Source organism: Papio anubis, chromosome 4 (assembly GCF_008728515.1).
Source record: "Papio anubis isolate 15944 chromosome 4, Panubis1.0, whole genome shotgun sequence".
Taxonomy (NCBI): Eukaryota; Metazoa; Chordata; class Mammalia; order Primates; family Cercopithecidae; genus Papio; species Papio anubis.
In genome coordinates, this window is record NC_044979.1 from 6810146 (window position 1) to 6834617 (window position 24472).

Consider the following 24472-nt stretch of genomic DNA (forward strand, 5'->3'; position numbering starts at 1 on the left):
CTCAAGTGATCTGCCCACCTCGGCCTCCCAAAGTGCTGGGATTACAGGCATGAGCCACCGCGCCTGGCTTCTTTTTCGTTTTTCTTTTCTTTTCTTTTTCTTTTCTTTTTTTGTTTTTTTTGAGACAGGGTCTCACTGTGTTGCCAAGGCTGGAGTGCAGTGGTACAATCTTGGCTCACTGCAGTCTTGACCTCCTGGGCTCAGGTGATCCTCCCACCTCAGCCTCCCAAGTAGTGGGGACTACAGGTATGCACTACCACACCTGGCTAATTTTTAAATTTTAATTTAATTTAATTTAATTATTTCGAGACAGAGTCTTGCTCTTTCACCCAGGCTGGGGTGCAGTGGCGTGATCTTGGCTCACTGCAACCTCCGCCTCCCGGGTTCAAGCGATTCTCCTGCTTCTGCCTCCCAAGTAGCTGGGATTACAAACGCCCTACACAGTGCCCAGCTAATTTTTGTATTTTTAGTAGAGATGGGGTTTCACCATGTTGGCCAGGCTGGTCTTGAACTCCTGAGCTCAGGTGATCTACCCGCTTTGGCCTCCCAAAGTGCTGGGATTACAGGCATGAGCCATGGCACCCAGCCGATTTTTTTTCTTTTTTCTTTTCCTTTTTTTTTTTTTTTTTTTTTGTAGAGTCGGTTTCGCATGGTGAAACCCCAGGCTGGTCTCAAACTCCTGGGCTCAAGTGATCCGCCCACCTCAACCTCCCAAAGTGCTAGGATTACAGGCTTGAGCCACCTCGCCTGGCCTGGGGGAGCATTTCTGACATTGTACGTATCTAAAGTACCTTTCACCGCTCCCTATCATGTCACCCTGTTTTCCTCAGAGCTCTTGGCACAGTCTGAAATCATTGTTTACTTACTTATTATGGTCTGTTCCCCTTCATCTCCCTTCCACCACTAAGATGTGAGCTGCTGGACACAGGGGCCTTTTTGGTGTTTTTTCAGAACTGTATCTTCAGGGCACAAGGTGAGCGCTCAACAAATCCTTGAACAAATGAACAGGTACATTTGCTGTGACTGAATGGACTAACCAAACTGTCCTTCCCTTTGGATTCTGCCAGAATTGTATAGACATACCTATAAGTAAGAGAGTTGGGAAAATGGCTATTTTGTTTTTAAATATTTTGTGTTTCTTTGATTCACGTACTTTATTTCCTGCAATTTTTGAAAACAAGCAACTTTAATTTGTAACAAAAGGATTAAATAAATATCCTCCCCCCGCCTTTTTTTTTTGAATCCTGCTATTTTTTGACAAGGAGAGTGGGAAGGCCATTGCCCCAAGGCCACTGTGTTGCCCACTTTTTTTCCAGCTGTTCACAGAATGTAGTCACTGGCCTTGCCCTCACCCTGGCCCCAGGTGGGCAGATACTTGGCAGGCAGCCCCTTTCTCTAGAGCAGTCTCAGAGGCTCTCTGCTTGGCAGAGGTTTAGAGTGGGGGAAGGGAAGAAGTCCTGGTTCAGTGTGACCATCCCTGCGGCTCAGCTGCAGCCCCTGCGGTGGTTAAGTGTCATCCCCTCAGGGCAAAAAAGCAGAACAGAAGAAGACTTCTCTTACCCTCCTCCTTCCTCCCCCTCAAACATACTTCTAGGTTCTGTTCATCAGCTAGATCACGGTCTGATCTTTATCCGGAACCTTTGCACACGGGGCCCTTTCTACATGCTGAGGGCAAAAGAACCCCAGGTCAGTTTGCTGGAGACTTGTAATTTAGTCCTAACTGGCTCCCAATAGGTAATGTATGCTGGGCAAGGTCTGATATCCTCTCTGGGTCTCAGTGAAATCATCTGTCTTTGCCTATGTTGTTTGTTCAGAGTTTTAAGGATAAGTATAGACGCCTCAGATTTTAGCTACTAAAAACTGTCGGTTCCAAACAAGATCCTGAGGCTTCCCCTCAGGGCCACAGAGAGGCTGCCAGTAGCAGTAGAAGCCAGTGCTTCCTAATGTATGTTCAGTAGGAGAGGGTGTACTTCTGTTCCGGCATTCCAGGCCAGAGCCCCCAGGTCATCCAATGACTATGGCCGGAAGAATGGAAAGTGTCGATCGGAGTACAGCCTTGGAGCAGGGCTGGTGTCACCTTCTCCATTACGTGTGTATGTAACTGAAATGTAAATACGTTTACACAGTGGGATGGAGGACAATGCTGAGTAGGTATTCAACAATGCTCTAGACTGGCGCGGTGGCTCACGCCTCTAATCCCAGCACTTTGGGAGGCTGAGGCGGGCAGATCACCTGAGGTCAGGAGTTGAGACCAGCCTGACCAATGTGGTGAAACCCCGTTTCTACTAAAAATACAAAATTAGCCAGGCATGGTGGACGCCTGTAATCCCAGCTATTTGGGAGGCTGAGGCAGGAGAATCGCTTGAACCTGGGAGGCGGAGGTTGCAGTGAGCCGAGATTGCGCCACTGCTCTCCAGCCTGGGCAACAAGAGTGAAACTCCATCTCAAAAAAATAAAATAAAATAAAATAACAATGCCTTGTAAGTAACTGGCACAGTGCAGGACACATCGCATAGCTGCTGTTAGCTACTGCTATTGGCAGCAAAGATAACACGGTGTGGGAGAATCAGCCTGGCACCAAGTCATTCTCTCAGGTCGCTAATCTGCCACTGCTAGCTTAGTGATTTCAGACAAATTATGGAAATTATACAATTTTAGAAGTGGAAGAGTTCTTAAAGGTCACAGGGCTCAATCCTTCATTGGACAGACTTGGAAACTGACACCCAGAGACATCAGTCTGAGTCTGTTTCTTCCTTTGTGAAGTGAGGCTAATGATACTGGTCATTTCTACCCTTGATGTTATGATGAGGATCAAATGAGGTACTGTTTATGTACAAGGCTTGGAAATGCTATTTTTTTCTTTTTTTTTTTTTTGAGACGGAGTCTTACTCTTGCTGCCCAGGCTGGAGTACGGTGGTGCGATCTCGGCTCACTGCAATCTCCACCTCCCAGGTTCAAACGATTCCCCTGCCCCAGCCTCCCAAGTAGCTGGGATTACAGGTGTCCACCATGCCTGGCTAATTTTTATATTTATAGTAGAGATGGGGTTTCACCATGTTGGCCAGGCTGGTCTTGAACTCCTGACCTCAGATGATCCACCCGTCTGGGCATCCCAAAGTACTGGGATTACAGGCGTGAGCCACCATGCCCACCTGGAAATGCTATTCTTATGGGAAGCATTTTATTTGTGTTATTATTAATGTAGTAATTATGCCTCATTAAGGGGAGAAATGGAGAGTGCCTTCAAAGGATAAGCTTACTTGGTTCAAAATGAATAATGGCACTTGAGAAAGAGTGTGTGGTGTGTGTGTGTGTTCATGTTCTTGTTAAGATGAGGAAGGTGTAGTTGAGACATGGCCCTTCGTGTACCATTGAGGAGTGGCATAGGGAATTGTTCTTAGGATGAGAGAGAGTGTTGTGGTAGTTGGCTATAAATTGAAGTTGTCTCTCCTTGACTGACATTTGAGGAGAGTTGCTGACTTGGTAGGGCAAATCAAGTACTAGGAAGAGGCAACCTGTTAAAGAGAAATCACATTAGGCCATTCTTTGCCTTGCTATAAAGAAACACCTGAGACTGGGTAATTTATAAAGAAAAGAGGTTTAGGCCAGGCACAGTGGCTAACACCTGTAATCCCCAGCACTTTGGGAAGCTGAGGTGGGACGATCACCTGAGGTCAGAAGTTTGAGACCAGCCTGGCCAACATGGTGAAACCCCGTCTCTACTAAAAATACAAAAATTAGCTGGGCGTGGTGCTGCACGCATCCGGTTCCAGCTACTCGGGAGGCTGAGGTAGGAGAATTACTTGAACCTGGGAGGCAGAGGTTGCAGTGAGCCATGCCAATGCAATCCACTTTAACCTGGGAGGCGGAGGCTGCAATGAGCTGAGTTTGTGCCACTGTACTCCAGCCTGGGTGACAGAGTGAGACTCCATCTTTAAAAAAAGAAAAGAGGTTTAATTGACTTACAGTTCTGCAGGCTGTACAGGAAGCATGACACCAGCATCTGCCTGGCTTCTGGGGAGGCCTCAGGGAGCTTTTACTCATGGGGGAAGGAGAAGCTATAGCAGGGGTGGAGGAGGTGCCACACACTTTACAACAACCTGATCTTGTGAGAACTCACTGGTTATCCAAGCCATGAGGGATCCACCCCTAGACCCAAACACCTCCCACCAGCCCCACCTCCAACCCTAGGGGTTACATTTCAACATGAGATTTGGGCAGGGACAAATATCCAAACTATATCCGTCATCTTTTTTTATATTTTTAATTTTAACTTTTCTCCCCCCCCGCCCGAGACGAGGTCTCAATCCATCGCCCAGGCTGGAGCACAGTGGTGCTATCTTGGACCACTGCAGCCTCCACCTCCTGGGCTCAAGTGATCCTCCCACCTCAGCCTCCTGAGTAGCTGGAACCACAGGCGTGCACCACTATACCCGACTAAATCAGTCATTTTATGTTAATATTTTACCACCCTGTGTTGATTCAGGTCCTTTGAAAAATAGATGCCAAGAAGATTGTCATACAAGAGATTTATGGGAGAAACACTGATGAGGGGGAAAAACGTGGAGAAAGTTGGAGGAATTAGGAAATTTATTTATTTATTTTTATTTATTTATTTATTTATTTATTTATTTTTGAGACAGAGTCTTGCTCTGTCACCCAGGTTGGAGTGCAGTGGTGAGATCTCAGCTCACTGCAATCTCTGCCTCCTGACTTCAAGCGATTCTCCTGTCTCAGTCTCCTGAGTAGCTGGGATTACAGGTGTGTGCCGCCATGCCCGGCTAACTTTTGTATTTTTGGTAGAGATGGGGTTTCACCATGTTGGCCAGGCTGATCTCAAACTCCTGATCTCAGGTGATCCGCCCTCCTTAGCCTCCCAGAGTGCTGGGATTACCGGTGTGAGCCACCTCGAGTGGCCAGAATGAGGAAATTTGACCCCCTAGAAAGAAAAGAGAACAGAGTAAGTAGGAGGGCCCCAGACTGCAGTGCAGCTCTCAGATGGTTTTGGCCAGGCTGACCCAAGTCCCCATTAGAATCTGGCAGGAAGTGACCTTATTATCCCGTAGTGGCTGGCTGGGCTCAGCCCTCGGGAAGCATGGTCTTGTTATAAATGTGGTGGTGGTAGATTCAGAGGACAGCAGTTGAGGTTCTCAGTCAATTACACCTGCAGCAGGAGATCTGAGTGGGGTCTTTTCACAATTGCCGTCATCCCACCAGTTTCAAAATAGCTCCATTCATCCACTGAGGGGCTGACCATCCAGGATGTATCTGTGGTGGTGGCACACAGAAGCATGCGACCCTTGTCTGCTCCAGCCACCTTCCATGTAATTTTTCATATTTAAAAATGGCGAGTTTGTCTGATCAAGACTCCTTGCCTGCTGACCAAGTTGAATTCTGGTTGCTGGGTAATTCTTTACATGGGTTGGCACTTAATAAATTTTCGAATTGTTCGAACAATAAACCCAAGTGCACCCTTGGGTTTATTGACTTGAAATGTAAATAGTTACGCTTACTTCCAGAACTCCACTGTTTCTACGCAGAATGAGAGGAGATTCTTAGCTTTCAACACCCTCAGAAGCTCATCATTTGGGTCCAGAACTCCACTGTTTCTATGCAGAATGAGAGGAGATTCTTAGCTTTCAACACTCTCAGAAGCTCATCATTTGGGTAAGTCTCCCCCCAAAAATGTTTACGAGTATTCACTAGATAAAAGAAGAAAATTTTATTAAAAGCTGAAGTACTCAGTAGAGATAAAAAAATGAAAGAAGAGAAATTTAATTTAAGAACATCCAGGGCTGGGCGTGGTGGCTCACACCTTTAATCTCAGCAATTCAGGAGGCCAAGGCAGGCAGATTACTTGAGGTCAGCGGTTTGAGACCAGCCTGTCCAACATGGTGAAACACCATTTCTACTAAAAATACAAAAATTGGCTGGGCGTAGTGGCACCCGCTTGTAGTCCCAGCTACTTGGGAAGCTGAGGCAGGAGAATCACTTGAACCCGGGAGGTGGAAGTTGCAGTGAGCGGAGATGGTGCAATTGCACTCCAGCCTGGGCGACAGAATGAAACTCTGTCTCAAAAAAAAAAAAAAAAAAAGAACATCAGACTTTATAGACTGTATTTTTGTTGTATGATGCTGAACATCTAAATTAAAACTTTACATTTCAGGCCAGGCATGGTGGCTCACGCCTGTAATCCCAGCACTTTGGGAGACTGAGGTGAGTGGATCACCTGAGGTTGGGAGTTTGAGACCAGCCTGACCAACATGGAGAAACCCCATCTCTATTAAAAAAAAAAAAAATTAGTTGAGCGTGGTGGCACATGCTTGTAATCCCAACTCCTCGGGAGGCTAAGGCAGGAGAATCGCTTGAACCCCGGAGGCAGAGGTTGTGGTGAGCCGATATCATGCCATTGCACTCCAGCCTGGGCAACAAGAGCCAAACTCTGTCCAAAAAAAAAAAGACTTTTAACATATGGGTATATTTTGAAATGTTTTCTATTTAGTTTTAGGAATTAAGGCAAATATAGATTCTTCTCAAAATCTAACGTAGAAAATATCACAAGTAGTTTTGGAAACTATTTTCACCTGAAACAATATTTTAATCTTGGTTCATGGATTGTTATGCCTCTTGTAAATAAAACTACAATAGCCTGGTGCGTGGCTTATGCCTGTAATCCCAGCAGGTCAGATGGATCATCTGAGGTCAGGAGTTTGAGACGAGCCTCGCCAACATGATGAAACCCCGTCTCTACAAATAATTTAAAAAAAAAAAAAAAATTAGCTGGGTGTGGTGGCACGTACCTGTAATCCCAGCTACTTGGGAGGCTGAGGCAGGAGAATCGCTTGAACCCGGGAGGTCAAGGCTGCAGTGAGCCGAGATCGTGCCACTCTACTCCAGCCTAGGTGACAGAGGAAGACTCTGTCTCAAAAAAACAAAACAAAACAACAACAACAACAACAACAAAAACCTACAGTAATATTGAAATAGAAGGAGGTTTGCAATCAAAATGACTGACTAGGAATGAGATATGAAACATAATATTTTGCATCTGCATAGGGAAGTCTGAGATTGACTGATAGATCTTGTGCTCTTCTGTAGGGGAAATACTAGTCCAGAACTTGGGGTGCCTGCCAAGAGGGCAGTAGCCACAGTAGGGAGAGGGGGACTCTGGAATGCTAGGGTTCTGGAGCCTGTGGACTGGGAGGCAGAGAGACATGTTAGATGTTTTAAGAAAGCGAATGTTAGGCGGTGGTGTGGCTCCATGTAATCCCAGCACTTTGGGGAGGCGGCGAGTGGATCCTACAGGTCAGGAGATGCAGACCATCTGGCTGCAGTGAGAAACCCGTCTCTACTAAAAATACAAAAACATGGCGTGGTGGCGGGTGCCTGTAGTCCCAGCTACTCGGGAGGCTGAGGCAGAAAATGGCGTGAACCCGAGAGGAGAGCTTGCAGTGAGCTGAGATCAGCCCACTGCACTCCAGCCTGGGCGACAGAGTGAGGCACAAACTCTAAAAAAAAAAAAAAAAAAAAAAAGAAATAGATATTTGATCTGGATATGAAAATATTTTTCAGCCGGGTGCAGTGGCTCACGTCTGTAATCCCAGCATTTTGGGAGCTGAGGGTGGAAGTGGGATCACGAGGTCAGGAGTTCAAGACCAGCCTGGCCAACATGGTGAAACCCATCTCTACTAAAAATACAAATTAGCCGGGCGTGGTGGTGGGTGCCTGTAATCTCAGCTATTCAGAGGAGAATCACCTGAACCGGGGAAGTGGAAGGTGCAGTGAGCCAAGATTGTGCCACTGCACTTGATCTGGGGAAAAGAGCGACTCTGTCTCAAAAAAAAGAAAAAGAAAATTCACATTTGTAGAGAGTTTCAATTCTTTTTTGATATGGAGTCTCACCCTGTTGCCCAGGCTGGAGTACAGTGGCAGGGTCTTGGCTCACTGCAACCTCTGCCTCCCAGGCTCAAGTGATTCTCCTGCTTTAGCCTCCCAAGTAGCTGGGATTACAGGCACCCACCAAAACGCCTGTACAATTTTTGTATTTTATTAAGTAGGGTTTCACCATGTTCCAGGCACAGTCTCAAACTCCTGGCCTCAGGTGATCCACCTGCCTTGGCCTCCCAAAGTGCTGGGATTACAGGTGTGAGCCACCGCGCTTGGCTGAGAGTTTAAATTCTTAAGTTCTACACTCCAATATGTGGGAAGTATTCGTACTACACTTTTATAACTAAATCATCTCAGTAATTCTATTTCTAGCCCCCTTTCTGCCTGATGGTAAAATACTTAATCTAGTCAATTCCAGGTAAACTTCCGCCCTTTACAATTTTTCCTGATCAGGCCAAACCTCAACCAAGTCCATTCTTGATCTCCTCCTTCACCTCCTTTTCTCATTCACCCACCCTATCAGCCTCCAGTCCACAGGCTGATGCAGCATCTTGGTGTCCTGTGGTCTGAGGTCATGTTCTGTCTTTCTCAAGCCTCGGCTAAAGTTTACAATCCTACCTCTTGTCATAACCTTGAAATGCCCTGAGGTTCAGGGGCTATGTCCGTAAATATCTAACACCCATTGCTGCTTCATGGGGGACCCTGGCTGCTCTCTGAGGCTGCTTAGCACCCCTGAATATCCCATCAACTACCTGGGGCCCATCTCCACCAGAGGCCTCAGCCATTCCTGCTCTACAGCTCTGCTGTCCTGTTGGCACAGGGAACTCCTCGGGGCCCCAGGGTTCCAGATTGAAAGCAGAGAATCTCCTCAAGACGCCCAAACTTTGCTAGGGATTCTATTGTCCTTTCCCCCATCTCACTCCTTGGAACCCACTGGGAGGTGAGTAGAATCCCTCTCTGAGATTCTACCACCATCTCCCTCATTCTTACCCTAACCTTCTTCCTCTTCCTCCCTAGTTAGGAAAGAGGATCTTTAGCCTGCGGCGGGGGGTGGGGGTGGAAATGCTTGATGTTTCAGGGGAAAAGGTGACTCAGCTACTTTTGGAATATCTGTCATACCTGTCTACTGGTGTTTTGGCATTTTACTGCAACAGGGACAGCTTTCCCTTTCGTCAGTGGCACCCTTTCAACTCAGTACAGGGGAAATTTGCAGCAAATCACGTGGGAAGCCAGCCCATCAGTTGTAACACTGAAGTGTCGCCTCCCTCACATCCATGCTGCTGCATCATCAATAGTTGGTCGCTATTCCAGCAAGGCTCAAGCAGAAATGGGAGTGGTTTGGGGATGCAGACGTGTGCGGTGAGTGTCCAGCAAACACAGCACAAGCAAGACTTTTTCAAACTCGTTTTGCTTATTTACAGATAAAACAGTTGGGACCTCAAGCCTTGATATTCTCCTTCCCTCCCATTCAGATGCCCTGTTTTGGAGTTTTCTGGGTTTGCTCCTCTTTTGAATCTTAGCTTTCTCTATCTCTTGGCCTCTGCACTACATGACCCTCAGGTTTGTAGGCCTAGAAGGCAGAGCTCCTGTCATGAAGAGCTCTCGGAGCCCAGGAAAGACTGTTGAGGCCAGGTGCGGTGGCTCACGCCTGTAATCCCAGCATTTTAGGGGGCTGAAGTGGGTGGATTGCATGAAGCCAGTAGTTTGACACCAGCCTGGCTAACATGTTGAAAGCCCGTCTCTACTAAAAATACAAAAATTAGCCGAGTGTGGTGGCGGGTGCCTGTAATTCCAGCTTCTTGGGGGGCTGAGGCAGGAGAATCACTTAAACTCAGGAGGCTGAGGTTGCAGTGAGCCGGGATCATACCACTACACTCCAGCCTGGGTGACAGAGCAAGACTGCATCTCAAAAAAAAAAAAAAAAAAAAAAGACTCTGGAGAAACAATACACATGAGAAGAGGCTGGTCCATGTAGAGAAAGGACTGGCAAACTGTGACAACTCTTTTCCGTTGTTTTGTTTTCAGCCTTCTCTTTACAGTTCTTTTCACAGTTTGGAATTGATCACTTTTTCTCTTCATCAGAACTCCAGTGTTTTCGTAGACGGAAGTCTTTTTTGTTTTGTTTTGTTTTCTTGAGAAAGGGTCTCAGTCTGTCACCCAGGCTGGAGTGCAGCGGCACAATCACTGCTCACTGCAGCCTCGACCTCCTGGGCTCAAGAAATCCTTCCACCTCAGCCCCCCAAGTAGCTGGGACTACGGGTGTGCACCACCATGCCCAGTTAATTTTTATTTTAATTTATTATTATTATTTTGAGATGGAGTCTTGCTCTGTAGCCCAGGCTGGAGTACAGTGGCACCATCTCGGCTCACTGCAACCTCCACCTCCTGCGTTCAAGAGATTCTCTTGCCTCAGCCTTCTGAATAAGTGGGACTGCAGGTGCATGCCACCACACCTGGGTAATTTATTTTTCTGTAGAAAAGGAGTATCAGTGTGCTGTCCAGGCTGGTCTCAAACTCCTAACCTCAAGCGATCTGCTTGCCTTGACCTTCCAAACTATTGGGATTAGAGGCCATGACTGGCCTACATATAGCCCAAATGGATGAGAAGTTCCCAAGGCTCAGTCCCAGCCTCCACTGTCCAAGTCAGCCTCTCATCTCCTTCATTTCCCAGGACTCAGTTCTCATTTTCCTCCCCTGTTTTCTCCGGATTGTGGCTTTTGTTCTCTGCTTGCTGGATCAATATGGAGCACAGTAAAGCAGTGTCACAAAGCTGGAAGGGGTCTGGGATGAGTCCACCAGCTACAAGTTCTTGTAGAAAATGTACTCCAGGAATGGCCGGGTGCGGTAGCTGATGCCTGTAATCCCAGCACTTTGGGAGACCGAGGCGGGCGGATCACCTGAGGTCGGCCTGACCAACATGGAGAAACCTGTCTCTACTAAAAATACAAAATTAGCCGAGTGTGGTGGCGGGTGCCTGTAATCCCAGCTACTCGGGAGGCTGAGGCAGGTGAATCACTTGAACCTGTGAGGCGGAGGTTGCAGTGAGCCGAGATCATGCCATTGCACTACAGCCTGGACAACAAGAGCAAAACTCCGTCTCAAAAAAAAAAGAAAAAAGAAAATGTCCTCCAGGAATTGTCATTTCTGAAATTCAGCTGCTTCTAGAATTGAAGCAAGCAGCTCATCTTGGAAGAGAAATTTGTAGCCAACCCCAAAGCCAAAGCCTTTGAGGACTGAGACCTAGTATGCTAGGAGACCCTGATCCTGTAACCTCAGAAGAAGAATCTGGATCTGGCCAAATTGAGGTCAAATTCTGGTTAACTTCTCCATAGTCAGTAGGAGAAAAAAACCAACTTGATGATTGAGTCATATGTTTCGACAACTAAAGAGGACACTTATGCTGGGGTCAGTGGCTCATGCCTGTAATCCTAGCACTTTGGGAGGTCGATGTGGGCGAATCATTTGAGGTCAGGGGTTCAAGACCAGCCTGGCCAACATGGTGAAACCCTATCTGTACAAAAAATTCAAAACAATTGGCTGGGCACGGTGGCTCATGCCTGTAATCCCAGCACTTTGGGAGGCCGAGGCAGGTGGATCACGAGGTCAGGAGTTCGAGACCAGCCTGGCTGATATAGTGAGACCCTGTCTCTACCAAAAATACAAAAATTAGCCGGGCATGGTGGTGCATGCCTGTAGTCTCAGCTACTCAGGAGGCTGAGACGGAAGAATCAGTTGAACCTGGGAGGTGGAGGTTGCAGTGAGTCGAGATCACACCATTGCACTCCAGCCTGGGTGACAGAGTGAGATGCCATTTCAAAAAAAAAAAAAAAATTCAAAAAATTAGTCTGGCTTAGTGGCGGGTACCTGTAATCCCAGATACTGGGAGGCTGAGCAGGAGAATTGCTTGAACCCGGGGGGTGAAGATTGCAGTGAGCCGAGATCATGCCACTGCACTCCAGCCTGGGTGACTGAGTGAGACTTCGTCTCAAAAAAAAAAGGAAAGAAAGAAAAAGAAAAAAAAAAGGACACTCAAAGATGACATTAAAGAGGATACTTAGATTCTAGACAAAATCAAGATACAGCAAATTGGGGTGGGACACACCTGTAATCCCAGCATTTGGGGAGGCTGAGGCAGGTGGATCACCTGAGGTCCAGAGTTTGAGACCAGCCTGGCCAACATGGCGAAACCCCGTCTCTACTAAAAATACAAAAATTAGCCAGGTATGGTGGTGGACACCTGTAGTCCCAGCTACTCAGGAGGCTGAGGCAGGAGAATCATTTGAGCCCGGGAGGCAGAGGTTGCAGTGAGCTGAGACTGCACCACTGCACTGGTGCCTGGGCCACACCAGTCACTGTGCCTGGGTGACAGAGCAAGACTCTGTCTCAAAATAAATAAATAAATAAAATTTTGTTTTACTGTGTTGCAGCTAATATGCATGCTATAAGACAATGGTTTCTTGAGTCTCATTCTCTCTGCATATGCCTAAAACTTTTTATTTTTATGATTCTAAGAGATTGCACCTTCTCATTTCCTAGATTCTGTCCCATAGGTTCTGATCTTTTCCTAGAGTAATCTGGATGGTTAAAAAAGTGGAAAAGGCTTTGGGTATTAGGTGCTGAACCCACTCAGCTCTGCTCAAACCCCTTCTTTAATGCCCAAGGTTGTCCAATCCTAGCCCTTCCCCCTACCCTCAGCTTTCTCCTCACCTACACAACAACCTTAGCATAGTCCTAAGGTATGTGTTCTTATCTTCTGTTATCTATGCCAAGGATGTTTGCTGGCTTTTGTTTTGTTTTGTTTTGTTTTGTTTTGTCTGTTGCTTAGGCTGGAGTGCAGTGGCACAATCACAGCTCACTGCAACCTCCATCTCCTGGGCTTAAGTGATCCTTCCACCTCAGCCTCCTGAGTAGCTGGGACTACAGGTATCCATCACCACACCTGGCTAATTTTTTTAATTTTTATTTTTGTAGAGACAGGGTCTCACTAGGTTGTCCAGGCTGGTCTTGAACTCCTGGACTCAAGCGATCTTCCTGTCTCAACCTCCCAAAGTGCAGGGATTATCGGCATGATCCACTGTGCCAGGCAAGGATTTTTTTTTTTTTAAGTTAAATTTCTGCCTGCCACCACAGCAGCTCCTTTTCCTGCCTCCTCTCTCTGTCTCTCTCTCTCTGTCTCTCTCTCTCTCTCTTTGTGCTTTAAGATGATAGTCCCTTCTTTTTTTCCAAATAACCACAACGGGAATGACTGGCCACTCTTGTAAGCTGCAACTGATGTTTTCAGACTCCCAAAGTGACTTCTAGACATAAGTCCATATATATCAGAATATCATGCAGGGAATGCTCAAATAGGAAGAGATTGCTGCACTGTGTTTTGCATATCCAAAGCCCACATAGGTACTCAGTTTAAAAATCTTAATAGAATTGAATCCTGCTCTTATCATAGGAAGGGAACACAATCTGGTAGAAACAGAAAATGAAAAGGTCAAGAACTGGCCAGGCATGGTGGCTCTCGCCTGTAATCCCAGCACTTTGGGAGGCCGAGGTGGGAGGATCATGAGGTTAGGAGTTCGAGACCAGTCTGATCAATATGGTGAAACCCTGTCTCTACTAAAAATACAAAAAGTAGCTGGGCGTGGTGGTGTGCACTTGTAGTCCCAGCTATTCTGGAGGCTGAGGCAGGCGAATCGCTTGAACCTGGGAGGCAGAGGTTGCAGTGAGCCAAGATCGTGCCACTGCACACCAGCCTGGGCAACAGAGCAAGACTCTGTCTCTCCAAAAAAAAAAAAAAAAAGTCGAGAACTGGAAAGGAACTAAGTGCATGAAAAGAACTTTTATGTTCCTTCATGTTTTTATTTAAAGAAACTGAATCAAGTACCAAACATGGAATAAAGGCAAACATTCACTTTTGGGGTGATTGTTCCCTTCTTGGCAATCCCTGTTTTATTGAGGGTATCACTACTTATTCATTCCAAGGATTTTTTTGTTTTCCACAGGAGGTGGGCGTTTCTTTGTCTTCTTAGAGTCAGGATTCCAGATCTGCTGATGTGTGGGACTTTTCTTGGCCATTACAATTTTATCTACAGTCACGAGCTGCAGCACCACCTCAGCCACTGCTCGAAATCCTTGGGCTTTGACTATTAGGGTGTCCCACACCCCTTCCTGGGCCACATTTATTATCCCTTCAGCTCCCACACCCATTAGGAGGTTCCCACCTTGGTGCACTCCACTCATTTCCGCCACCACGTCTGAAACAGCTAAGCCTGCATTCTCTGCCAAGGTTTTAGGAAGATACTTCAGGGCCCGGGCAAATGCAAGGAATGCAAGCCCACTGGGCCCTTCCAATCTGCTTCCTTTATCAGAGAGCATTTTTGCCAAAGCCATTTCTGTGGCCCCAGCTCCTGGAATCAGTCTGGGATCTTGACATAGCTGGAAATAGGCATCAATGCCGTGGTAGATGGCCTGCTGTGCACTCCGCAGCCCCTGGGTGGTGGCTCCCCTGAGGACCACGGTGAGGGCAGGTGTGCCTGTACATTCCCATTCAAATACCACAACCAAACCATCTCCCAGCTCCTGCCTGTAAACCCTCTGGCACCTGCCTGGCCTCTGGGGAGGGAGCAGACGAGGCAGCAGAGGTGTGTCCAACACCTCACTCAGGTAAATGATCTCCATCCGAGACCTAGCTTGGATCACCACGATGCCATACCTGTCTGCCAGCATGAGGGTCTCCTCATCGACCTCCCCCAACACCACTGCCACATTAATTCCCGTGGCTGCCAGCTGGCCTACTTGCTTTTCCAGTAATTGGTCGCTTCCTTTACTAAACTGAGCTAGATCAGCAGGACTAGAAAGCCGGGCCGTTGCTGGTGCATTTGGATGGGCAGGACCAAAGGGGCAAGCAAAGAGAGCCACCCTGGCACCATTTAACACTGCGGCCATTTGCCCACAGAGCTTCCCAGACACGGCTAACCCCGGGAGGAGGCATGAATCCTCCAGTGTCCCCCCGTGCAGTGCACACACCCCAACACGCTCAGGCTTGAAGCTGCCGTCTAGCTCCTTGATAGCCCAGCAGGCATGGGCCACCAGCTTGGTCAGGTGGTCCGTGGAGGACAGGGTGTGGGTATTCATCACAGAATGGAGAGCCCAGGACGGATCTTCCAAAGGCCCCAGAGATTGGATGGCCAGGGAGGGCAGTGTGGCCAGGACCTCTGCTGTGGCTGTGGCGTAGGCCTCCCGGAGTTGCGGGCGAGGCAGGCCGGCCTTCAGCAGCTGCTCTGCCTGTTCCAGCAAGGCTTCTGTCAGCAGAACCACGAAGGCTGTGCCGTCCCCACTATTCTCTGCCTGGGTTTGGGCTGCTTCCCGGAGGAGCCATGCCGCTGGGTGCTCCAGCTCCAGGGCCCTGAGGATGGCAGCGGCACACCCCGTGCACACTGTTTCTCCTTTCATGGTCACCAGGAACTTCTGCCGGCCATGGGGGCCATAGCAAGGCCGGATGACATTGGCCAGGGTCTGGACTGCAGCCAAGCTGCTCAGCAGGTGGGGGTCCTCCTCTTCCGGACTCCTCGGGCTCTCCCTTGGGTGCAGTGCCAGCCTCTGGGGCAGCTCCAGGGCTGAAGAGACTGTGCTGTCCATGGCCCGCAGAGAGAAGAGAGGCCGCCGTGAGTTGCAGAGATGCTCTAGAAAGACACCGATCGTTGAAAGTACTCAGGAGGTCAGTGGAAGCAAGGAGCCAAATGCCCATTGATTGGTATCTGAAGACGTCAGCACGGACCGGCGCTCCACTGTGGGTCCAAGGATGAGCTCCAAAGAGCCCAGTCCTAAAGCCACCCCAGGGTTGATTCTGTAAAGGAACTGGGCTCTTGGGGCCTCTCAACCTTGGTGACTGAAATGGGATCTTTAACTGATGAAGTCACAAAGTGGAAAATGGAACCAGGGTAGAGAATGAGGTCACGGAAGGCTGGTTAGAACTGAGGAGGCCCTACCAGCAGGCAAAAGTCAGGCCTCGTCCAGGAATGGAGGTATATGCACCTCTGCACCAGGTCCGAGACTTGTTTAAACGTTAGAGACAGTGAGGAGGAGATCAAGTGAAAAACTACCCACTTCACCCTGTCTGGAGGCAGTGGCATGACCATGGTTCACTGCAGGCCCAACTCCCTGGTTCAAGCAGTTCTCCTGGTCAGCCTCCCAAGTACCTGGAACTACAGGCGCACACCACCACATCTAGCTAGTTTTTGTATTTTTTGTAGAGACAGGGTTTCTGTATGTTGTCCAGGCAGGTCTTGAACTCCTAGCCTCAAGAGAGCCTTCCACCTTGACCTCCCAAAGTGCTAGGACTACAGGTGTGAGCCACCACCACACCCACCCTATCTTTTTTTTTTTTTTTTTTTTGAGACAGAGTCACATTCTATTGCCCAGGCTGGAGTGCAGTGGTACGATCTCAGCTTACTGCAACCTCCGCCTCCCAGGTTCAAGCAATTCTCCTGCCTCAGCCTCCCAGTAGCTGGGATTACAGGCGCCAGCCACCACGCCTGGTTAATTTTTTGTATTTTTAGTAGAGATGGGGGGTTTCACCATGTTGGCCATGGTTGGCTAGGCTGGTCTCGAATTCCTGGCCTCAAGTGGTCTGCCCACCTCAGCCTCCAAAAGTGCTGGGATTACAGGTGTGAGCCACCGCACCTGACCTTTTTTTTTTTTTTTTTTTTGAGAAGGAACTGAGAGATGATGTCTGTGTTTTGTTTTGTTTTGGTGTTACTTTCACTTGCAGTACTATGTAATATTATCCTTGTTTTGCTATCTGTCTGCCTTTGCCTTTTTGGGTACCTTATCAGTTTGTGCTTGTGTATCAGGTTTCTTAGGGTATCTGTTGGTCTTTCAGGGTGCAGGTGTGGGAGGCTGCACAGCGTGCATACCTGTGCCACCACTCATCTCTACCTCCCTGGCAGAGGCAGGGCAAGGTAACTGGGGGAAAAGATGCTGACAGCTCACAGGCAAATAGAAGTGAACCCAGAGGGGTGAAAAGCGACCAGCCTCCCAGTGGTCAGGGAAGTAGAAGCCTAAATGGGGCCCTGAGGTTTAAATGCCAATCGCCTTCCCACCCTAAACTTCAATGCTTATAATTTAAGTCTCTTTTTTTTCATTCTCTCTCCTTTCCTCACTCCTCTCCTCTCCTCACTCCTCTCCTCTTTCCTCCTATAGAGCCTACTCGGGTAATGATGCTTCTGCTTTAGTTTAACACATATTTAGTCTGGGCGTGGTGGCTCATGCATGTAATCCCTGCACTTTGGGAGGCTGAGGTGGGAGGATTGCTTAAGCTCAGGAGGTTGAGGCTTCAGTGAGCCATGATTGCACCACTGCATTCCAGCCTGGGCAACAGAGTGAGACTTGTCTCAAAAAAAAAAAAAAAAAAGAAAAGGAAAGGTCATTTGGAATCCTAGTCCAGAGATAACCATTGTTTACAACTTGATGAACATTACTACTTTGCACATATTGTACGCATACATAATTATAGATTTACACCATTTTACATAAGATTATGATACATATATGCTATTCTGTAATCATTTCCTCCTCAACATTATTTTGGCTCAGAGAAATGTTTCTTTTTTTTTTTTTTGGACATGGAGTTTAGGAGTTTCGCTCTTGTCGCCCAGGCTGGAGTGCAATGGTGCGATATTAGCTCACTGCAGCCTTTGCCTCCTGGTTTCAAGCAATTCCCTTGCCTCAGCCTCCTGAGTAGCTGGGACTGAGTAGCCATGCGCCACCATGCCTGGCTAATTTTGTATTTTTAGTAGAGACGGGGTTTCTCCATGTTTAGTCAGCCTGGTCTCGAACTCCTGACCTCAGGTGATCCGCCCGCCTTGGCCTCCCAAAGTGCTGGGATTACAGGTGTGTGCCACCGTGCCCGATCTGTGAGCCACGTGCGCAGCCTGAGAAATGTTTCTAAGGAGATCTTATTTGGTCTGGGGACCATGAATGATTATTTTGACCACTTTTGATTCTGGAGACTCCATTTGGATCAGGCATGGTCCTCCAAATTCAGGCTTCTGAAAGCCTGTACCTCAGCCTAGGCTTGATGTTCCATGAAAGATGTGGTTAGGAGCGCAAAGATGACTTGCCTGTGTTGTTACACAAATGTAAAACGTAACAATCAACAAAAATGTAGCAAAGTATGCATGTATACATTTTCTCTAAAGATACAGTGTCTTTTTTTCAAAAATAAACACATTAGGCAGGTGTGATGGTGGGTGCCTGTTATCCCAGCTACTCAGGAGGCTGAGGCACGAGAATCTCTTGAACCTGGGAGGTGGAGGTTGCAATAAGCCGAGATTGTGCCACTGTACTCCAGCCTGGGCGATAGAGCGAGACTCAGTCTCAAAAATAAATAAAATAAAATAAAATAAAATAAAACAAACACTCCTGGCCAGTGGCCGTGGCTCAAGCCTATAATCCCAGCACTTTGGGAGGCCTGCGCCAGGTGGATGGCTTTGAGTTCAGGCAGTCAAGACCAGCTTGGGCAATATGACAAGACCCCTGTCTCTACTAAAAATACAAAAAAGTAGCCGGCCATGGTGGTGTGTGCCTGTAGTCAGCTACTTGGGAGGCTGAGGTGGGAGGATTGCTTGAGCCCTGAGGGTGGAAGTTGCAGTGAGCTGAGATTGTGCCATTGCACTTCAGCCTGGGTGACAGTGAGACCCTGTCTCAAAAAATAAAATCAAATAGATACACACTTCTATAAAGGATCCTCTTAGTTCTTTTTCTAACACCTAACCTATATTTTCATATTTATTTCAGTGACTCTACAACTGTTCATTGAGCTGCTGCTGAATAGGGGAAATAAGGCAGATAACGACTGCCATCTCCGCTGGGCTTAGGGACGATACAGACATTTATCTGGGCACTTTCATTATAGGCAATGAGAGCTGTGAGTGGGGAAAGCATGAGGTTGGCAGAAGCATTTAGGTGGACACAGCCATTCTCGCGGAGGGCAGAGGTTTAAAGCGAAAGCCGAAGAAAAAGTAGGAACTGGCCTCGTGGAAAGGGGAAGGGAGATGGGACAGCCTGGTGGTTTGTAGCCCACCAGAAGGAGTTCTGAAAACTGGTGGTCAGGTGAGAGGGAAAGCCGGGGAAGAGATGAGCACATTGGCCAGAGGGTAGCAGGGGCTCTCCAGGACCTAGTGAGCCAAGCCAAGGAATTTAGGCTTCAGCCTGCAGGGTGATGAATAGGGCTGTCTATTCCATTTCTTTCTTTTTCTTTCTTTCTCTTTTTGAGACAGCGTCTCACTCTGTCGCCCAGGCTGGAGTGCAGTGGCATGATCCTGGCTCACTGCAACCTCCACCTCCCTGGTTCAAGCAATTCTCCTGCCTCAGCCTCCAGAGTAGCCGGGATTATGGGCGCCTGCCACCATGCTTGGCTGATTTTGTATTTTTAGTAGAGGTGAGGTTTCACTATGTTCGTCAGGTTGTTCTTGAACTACTGACCTCAACTGATCTGCCTGCCTCAGCCTCCTAAAGTTCTGGGATTACAGGTATAAACCACCGTGCCTGGCCTGAAAATTTCTAGTTTATGATACTTGCCAGCAGAATGTGTTCTGTCACCCTCTTCTGAACAGACACGGTTGTCTGCTATGACTACTCTCACCCCTGCCCTTCCCCCTGAATCCCACAGATGAATTTCTTTTAAAATATGATCTTGTATACAATGGATGTAAATATTTAATCTTTCTATTTGTATGTTTTTCCATGTTTCTTTTATTTTCTTTCTTTTCTTTTCTTTTCTTTTTTTGAGATGGCGTCTCCCTCTGTTGCCCAGGCTGGAGCGCAGTGGTGCAATCTCAGCTCGCTGCACCCTCTGCCTCCTGGGTTCAAGGGATTCTCCTGCCTCAGCCTCCTGAGTAGCTGGTACTACAGGTGCCCACCACCACGCCCGGCTAGTTTTTGTATTTTTTTTTTTTTTTTTTGTATTTTTCGGTAGAGACGGGGTTTCACCATGTTAGCCAGGATGGTCTCAATCTCCTGACCTCGTGATCCACCCGTCTCGGCCTCCCAAAGTGCTGGGATTACAGGCTTGAGCCACCGCGCCCGGCCTAGTTTTTGTATTTTTAACAGAGACAGAGTTTCACCATATTGGCCAGGCTGGTCTCGAACTCCTGACCTTGTGATCCTCCCACCTCGGCCCAAATCCCAAAGTGCTGGGATTACAGGCATAAGCCACCGTGCCCGGCCTCTATGTTTATTTTCTAGTTGCCTACTTGTCCTTTTGTGTTTATCCTTGTTAACTACTACTGCCAGGCTTAAAGTATAGATCCCTAGAGGGCAAGATTTGTATCTATATAAAATGTACTGCAAAACATCTACTTAGTCCTCACATTCTTAAACACAAATTACTTTTGAAGATGATTGTTCTGTTTGTTTCCTTCCTGGTATTTCCTTGAACTTTTCCACCAAACAGGTACATGATATACATTACTGAAATAACTTATATAGCAATATGAATTTCTTTTTTTTTTTTGAGATGGAGTTTCGCTCTTGTTGTCCAGGCTAGAGTGCAATGGTTGATCTTGGCTCACTGCAACCTCCGCCTTCTGGGTTCAAGCGATTCTCCTGTCTCAGCCTCCAGAGTAGTGGGGATTATAGGCGCACGCCACCATGCCAGGCTAATTTTTTGTATTTTTAGTAGAGATGGGGGTTCGCCATGTTGGCCAGGCTGGTCTCGAACTCCTGACCTCAGGTGATCTGCCTGCCTTGGCCTCCCAAAGTGCTAGGACTACAGGCGTGCGCTACCCTGCCAGGCAAATTTGAGGTGGAGGTTGCAGTGAGCCAAGATTGCATCACTGCACTCCAGCATAGGCGACAGAGCGAGACTGTCTCCCACTTCAGCCTCCCAAGTAGCTGGGACTGCAAGCATGTGCCACCATGTGTAGTTAATTTTCTTTGGTATTTTTTTGTAGAGATGGGGGTCTCACTATGTTGCCCAGGCTGGTCTGGAACTCTGAGCTCAAGTGACACACCCACCTTGGCCTTCCAAAGTGCTAGGATTACAGGTGTTAGCCACGGTGCCCAGCCACAGTGCAACTTTAATAATAACAATATGAACACAAAAATTATAAGATCTAAAATTTAAGCTTTCAGTGGTCCTTCTTTTTTTTTTTTTTTTTTTTTGGAGACGGAGTCTCACTCTGTCACCCAAGCTGGAGTGTAGTGGCTGGATCTCAGCTCACTGCAAGCTCCGCCTCCCGGGTCTATGCCATTCTCCTGCCTCAGCCTCCCGAATAGCTGGGACTACAGGCACCCGCCACCTCGCCCGGCTAGTTTTTTGTATTTTTTAGTAGAGATGGGGTTTCACTGTGTTAGCCAGGATGGTCTCGATCTCCTGACCTCGTGATCCGCCTGTCTCGGCCTCCCAAAGTGCTGGGATTACAGGCTTGAGCCACCGCGCCAGGCCTCAGTGGTCCTTCTATAACTGTGAAAGTTTGGTTCCTAAAAAGCCTTGAGGAATTTATGGGAAAACAAAAGAGACAGACATCATTTACTAGTGAACCTGTGCACTCTAAATAAAGACAGTATCAGGCCGGGCGCGGTGGCTCAAGCCTGTAATCCCAGCACTTTGGGAGGCCGAGATGGGCGGATCACGAGGTCAGGAGATCGAGACCATCCTGGCTAACACGGTGAAACCCCGTCTCTACTAAGAAATACAAAAAATAGCCGGGCGAGGTGGCGGCGCCTGTAGTCCCAGCTACTCGGGAGGCTGAGGCTGGAGAATGGCGTGAACCCGGGAGGTGGAGCTTGCAGTGAGCTGAGATCCGGCCACTGCACTCCAGCCTGGGCTACAGAGCGAGACTCCGTCTCAAAAAAAAAAAAAAAAAAAAAAAAAAAATAAATAAATAAATAAAGACAGTATCAATGACATTTTATAGGCCTTCAATTACTAAGAATGAATATTGGACTATGATTTTTTATTCACTGTCACTTGTTTGCTAGATGCTTTGACAATCTTCCTTGCCTATTGTTTCCTGAGATGTTGGTTTTTCTGTGTCACAGATAACAATGTTCATTACCTCCCCATTAAAAACTGCATATATATATATATGATTAAATGATTACATGTGCTTTGAAATATTCAACTATTATAGACAGTAAAAGTCCCTTGTAATTCAACCCTTTGCAGATGATTGGTTAACAGGTTACTGCACATCTACCTAAATTTAAAATCCCATATTTAACATGTATACTTATCAGAAAGTACTCATTCTAATATTTTTCTATGGCATTTGGTACTATTTCCAGATGCTTCTGCCTTTTTGGTTTTATGATTTTGAAGGACCTCAGCTCCCTGCCTCCTAGATTTTTGCCACTGTGGTCTCAGAGCTGTGTAATTTGGATGACTGAGATGGAAAAACCTCTGGAAAACCTTTATTTACGTTGAATAATTATTCCTTGAATCCCTCCTCAGCATCCTGGGTTATATTTGTTTGCTCTGCTCATGATACCTTCATGCCAAGGAGACTGCTATCAATTCTCTTAAAACAGATCCCAACTCCCTGCTCATAGTGGCCAAAGGAATGGAGATTTAAGGCTGAGTTTACTTACCTGCATCATCTTCATCTTTCCAGGAAGCATCGCTGCACAAACCTCTGTTTCTACACTTCCATTCAATCAGCTCACTTTTCTGCTCTTGGTACCCTTCGTTTCTTGTGAACTCTCCAGCAGGAGTGACTTGCAATTTGTATACACTGACATTTAAGTTCTTGGAAGTGCTGGAGAAGTGTATCAAAGTAAATTATCCTGATGTATAATTTTGTGCATATAAAACTCACAGTGGAAGTGCCTGTTCTAATTTCAGTACGGAACACAGATAAACATTTGGATTAATAATCCAGTTTTGAAAGGGTACTTTAAGTACAACATGCTGAAAAAATGAAAAAAAGAAAGGGTGCTTTCAAATTTGTACCTAGTAAACTTTCACTAGATCACATTGTATGTTTATCACGAGTCATGTATGTGTTGTATTTCTATGTGTAATCGTCAGGCACTTTTAATTTCTAGTTTGCATTTACCATGCCAGCCTCCTCCTCAACCCCAAATTTCCTTTGGTTATAAATTTAGTAAATTTGAAAGAGCCAGCAGGGATTAAACCCTGAAGGAATTCAAATGACTCTCTGACTTTATTCCTCATTTCAGTCATTTCAAAAAATTATGCTTTCATTTAGGATAGGCTCTGGGAATCAAAGTGTGTATATTTTGCCCAAGTGGAAGACACAGTTTAAAGTTAACATCCTAGCTACTAGAAGGGAAAGCGAACAACATCGCTGGAAAAGGAGCCTATCGTTTTTACCTTACACTAAAACTACATTGCGAAGATCAAAAGAAATCAGGATGAGAGTGTGCCTCTGAATGCCAGGCCCAAAGTAGATGCTTATTAAATGAGTCAATCCTTCACAAATGGTTGATAGGTCTTACTATTTCTCCCCTATTCAAATCTAGAATTTGTTCACTCCCATATACTAATCGATAGTGAAGGGAAAGCACAAAATAGATCATCGTCCAAGCATCAGGTATTAGCCTGAGAAATCCAGAATCCCGTATTTGTAACTGTCCTCCTTGAGAAAGTGCATTTTTCAGGCGGATTCTAGCCCCATTTTTCTTTTTACCATTTTTACGTATTATAAGAGATGGCTTAGAAATACTTCGAAATTTGCCTCTTCGTCACAACACACTGAACGTTAAAATCAAGTGGTTGGGTTTTTATTGGCTTATTTTGTCTTTAACCGTTTTATTTCTCGAGCTGTCATCGTTTTTTTCGTATTACATCCTTATGAACCTTTTCTGGATTAAAAAAATGACGTTATAATAACGAAACTCTAACTGGCGTTGGATTAGGACGAAGTTGACTCCATTCCTTTTCCTCCCCGTAGTGTGGGCGCTACGAGGAAAGACCTCGGCGAGAACCAGCGAAGCCCGGGCTGCCCTTGCCGTGCGGGCGCACACTTGCTCCCCGCGCCGGGCTGCCCCGGGCGGCCGCGGCAGCCTCGGCGTGTGTCCGCGGCTCCCTCCCGCCCTCGCCCGCAGTCCCCCGATCCCGATCCCGGATCTCTGGGTCCACAGCTTGGCTCCCTCCCGAGCCGGAGCCGGAGCCGGAGCCGGAGTCGCGGCTGGGCCCGGCCGCCGCGTCACAGGGGGAGGGAACCCGGGGAGGGCGGTGAGGTCAGCGGCGGAGGCGTCCGGCGGGCGAGTGGCGCATGCGCGGAGCGAGGCCCGTGAGGCAGCGGCGGTGAGCGGGGGCGGGCGAGGCCGAGAGTGGGGGAGGGCGGGGCACGTCGAGGCGGCGGTGTGTGGGCGCGACGGCCGCGGCTGGAGAGGTCTGTGGTGCGGTCGCCCCGGGGAAGCCCCTGGCGGGCCTCGCGCGACGGGCCACGCAGTCGCGCGGCGTGTGTGTGGGGTCCATGCACACCCGCAAACTTCCTCCTCCCCTGCCCGGGAGAGAGCGAGCGAGCGTGTGTGAGAGAGCGAGTGTGAGGAGCGAGCCGCGGCCCGGCGCCCAGCGCCGCCACTGGCAGCTGTCAGGCCCCGCCGCCGCCGCCCGGGCCTGACG

The 24472-nt window shown here is 47.7% G+C and overlaps 1 protein-coding gene and 1 long non-coding RNA gene across 2 annotated transcripts; one reads left to right on the plus strand and one right to left on the minus strand.

Moving 5' to 3' along the window:
- The first annotated feature begins 670 nt into the window (after nt 1-670).
- Nucleotides 671-24067, plus strand: LOC116274447. Its single transcript, XR_004183081.1, has 3 exons — nt 671-1686; nt 5520-5667; nt 22494-24067. It is a non-coding gene; the product is annotated as an uncharacterized LOC116274447 (long non-coding RNA).
- CCT8L2 (chaperonin containing TCP1 subunit 8 like 2) lies at nt 13791-16032 on the minus strand. The gene has a single exon (XM_003896900.5). It carries the CDS (start codon nt 15514-15516, stop codon nt 13843-13845), a length of 1674 nt encoding a protein of 557 aa, XP_003896949.1. The 5' UTR covers nt 15517-16032; the 3' UTR covers nt 13791-13842.
- Nucleotides 24068-24472: the final 405 nt, after the last annotated feature.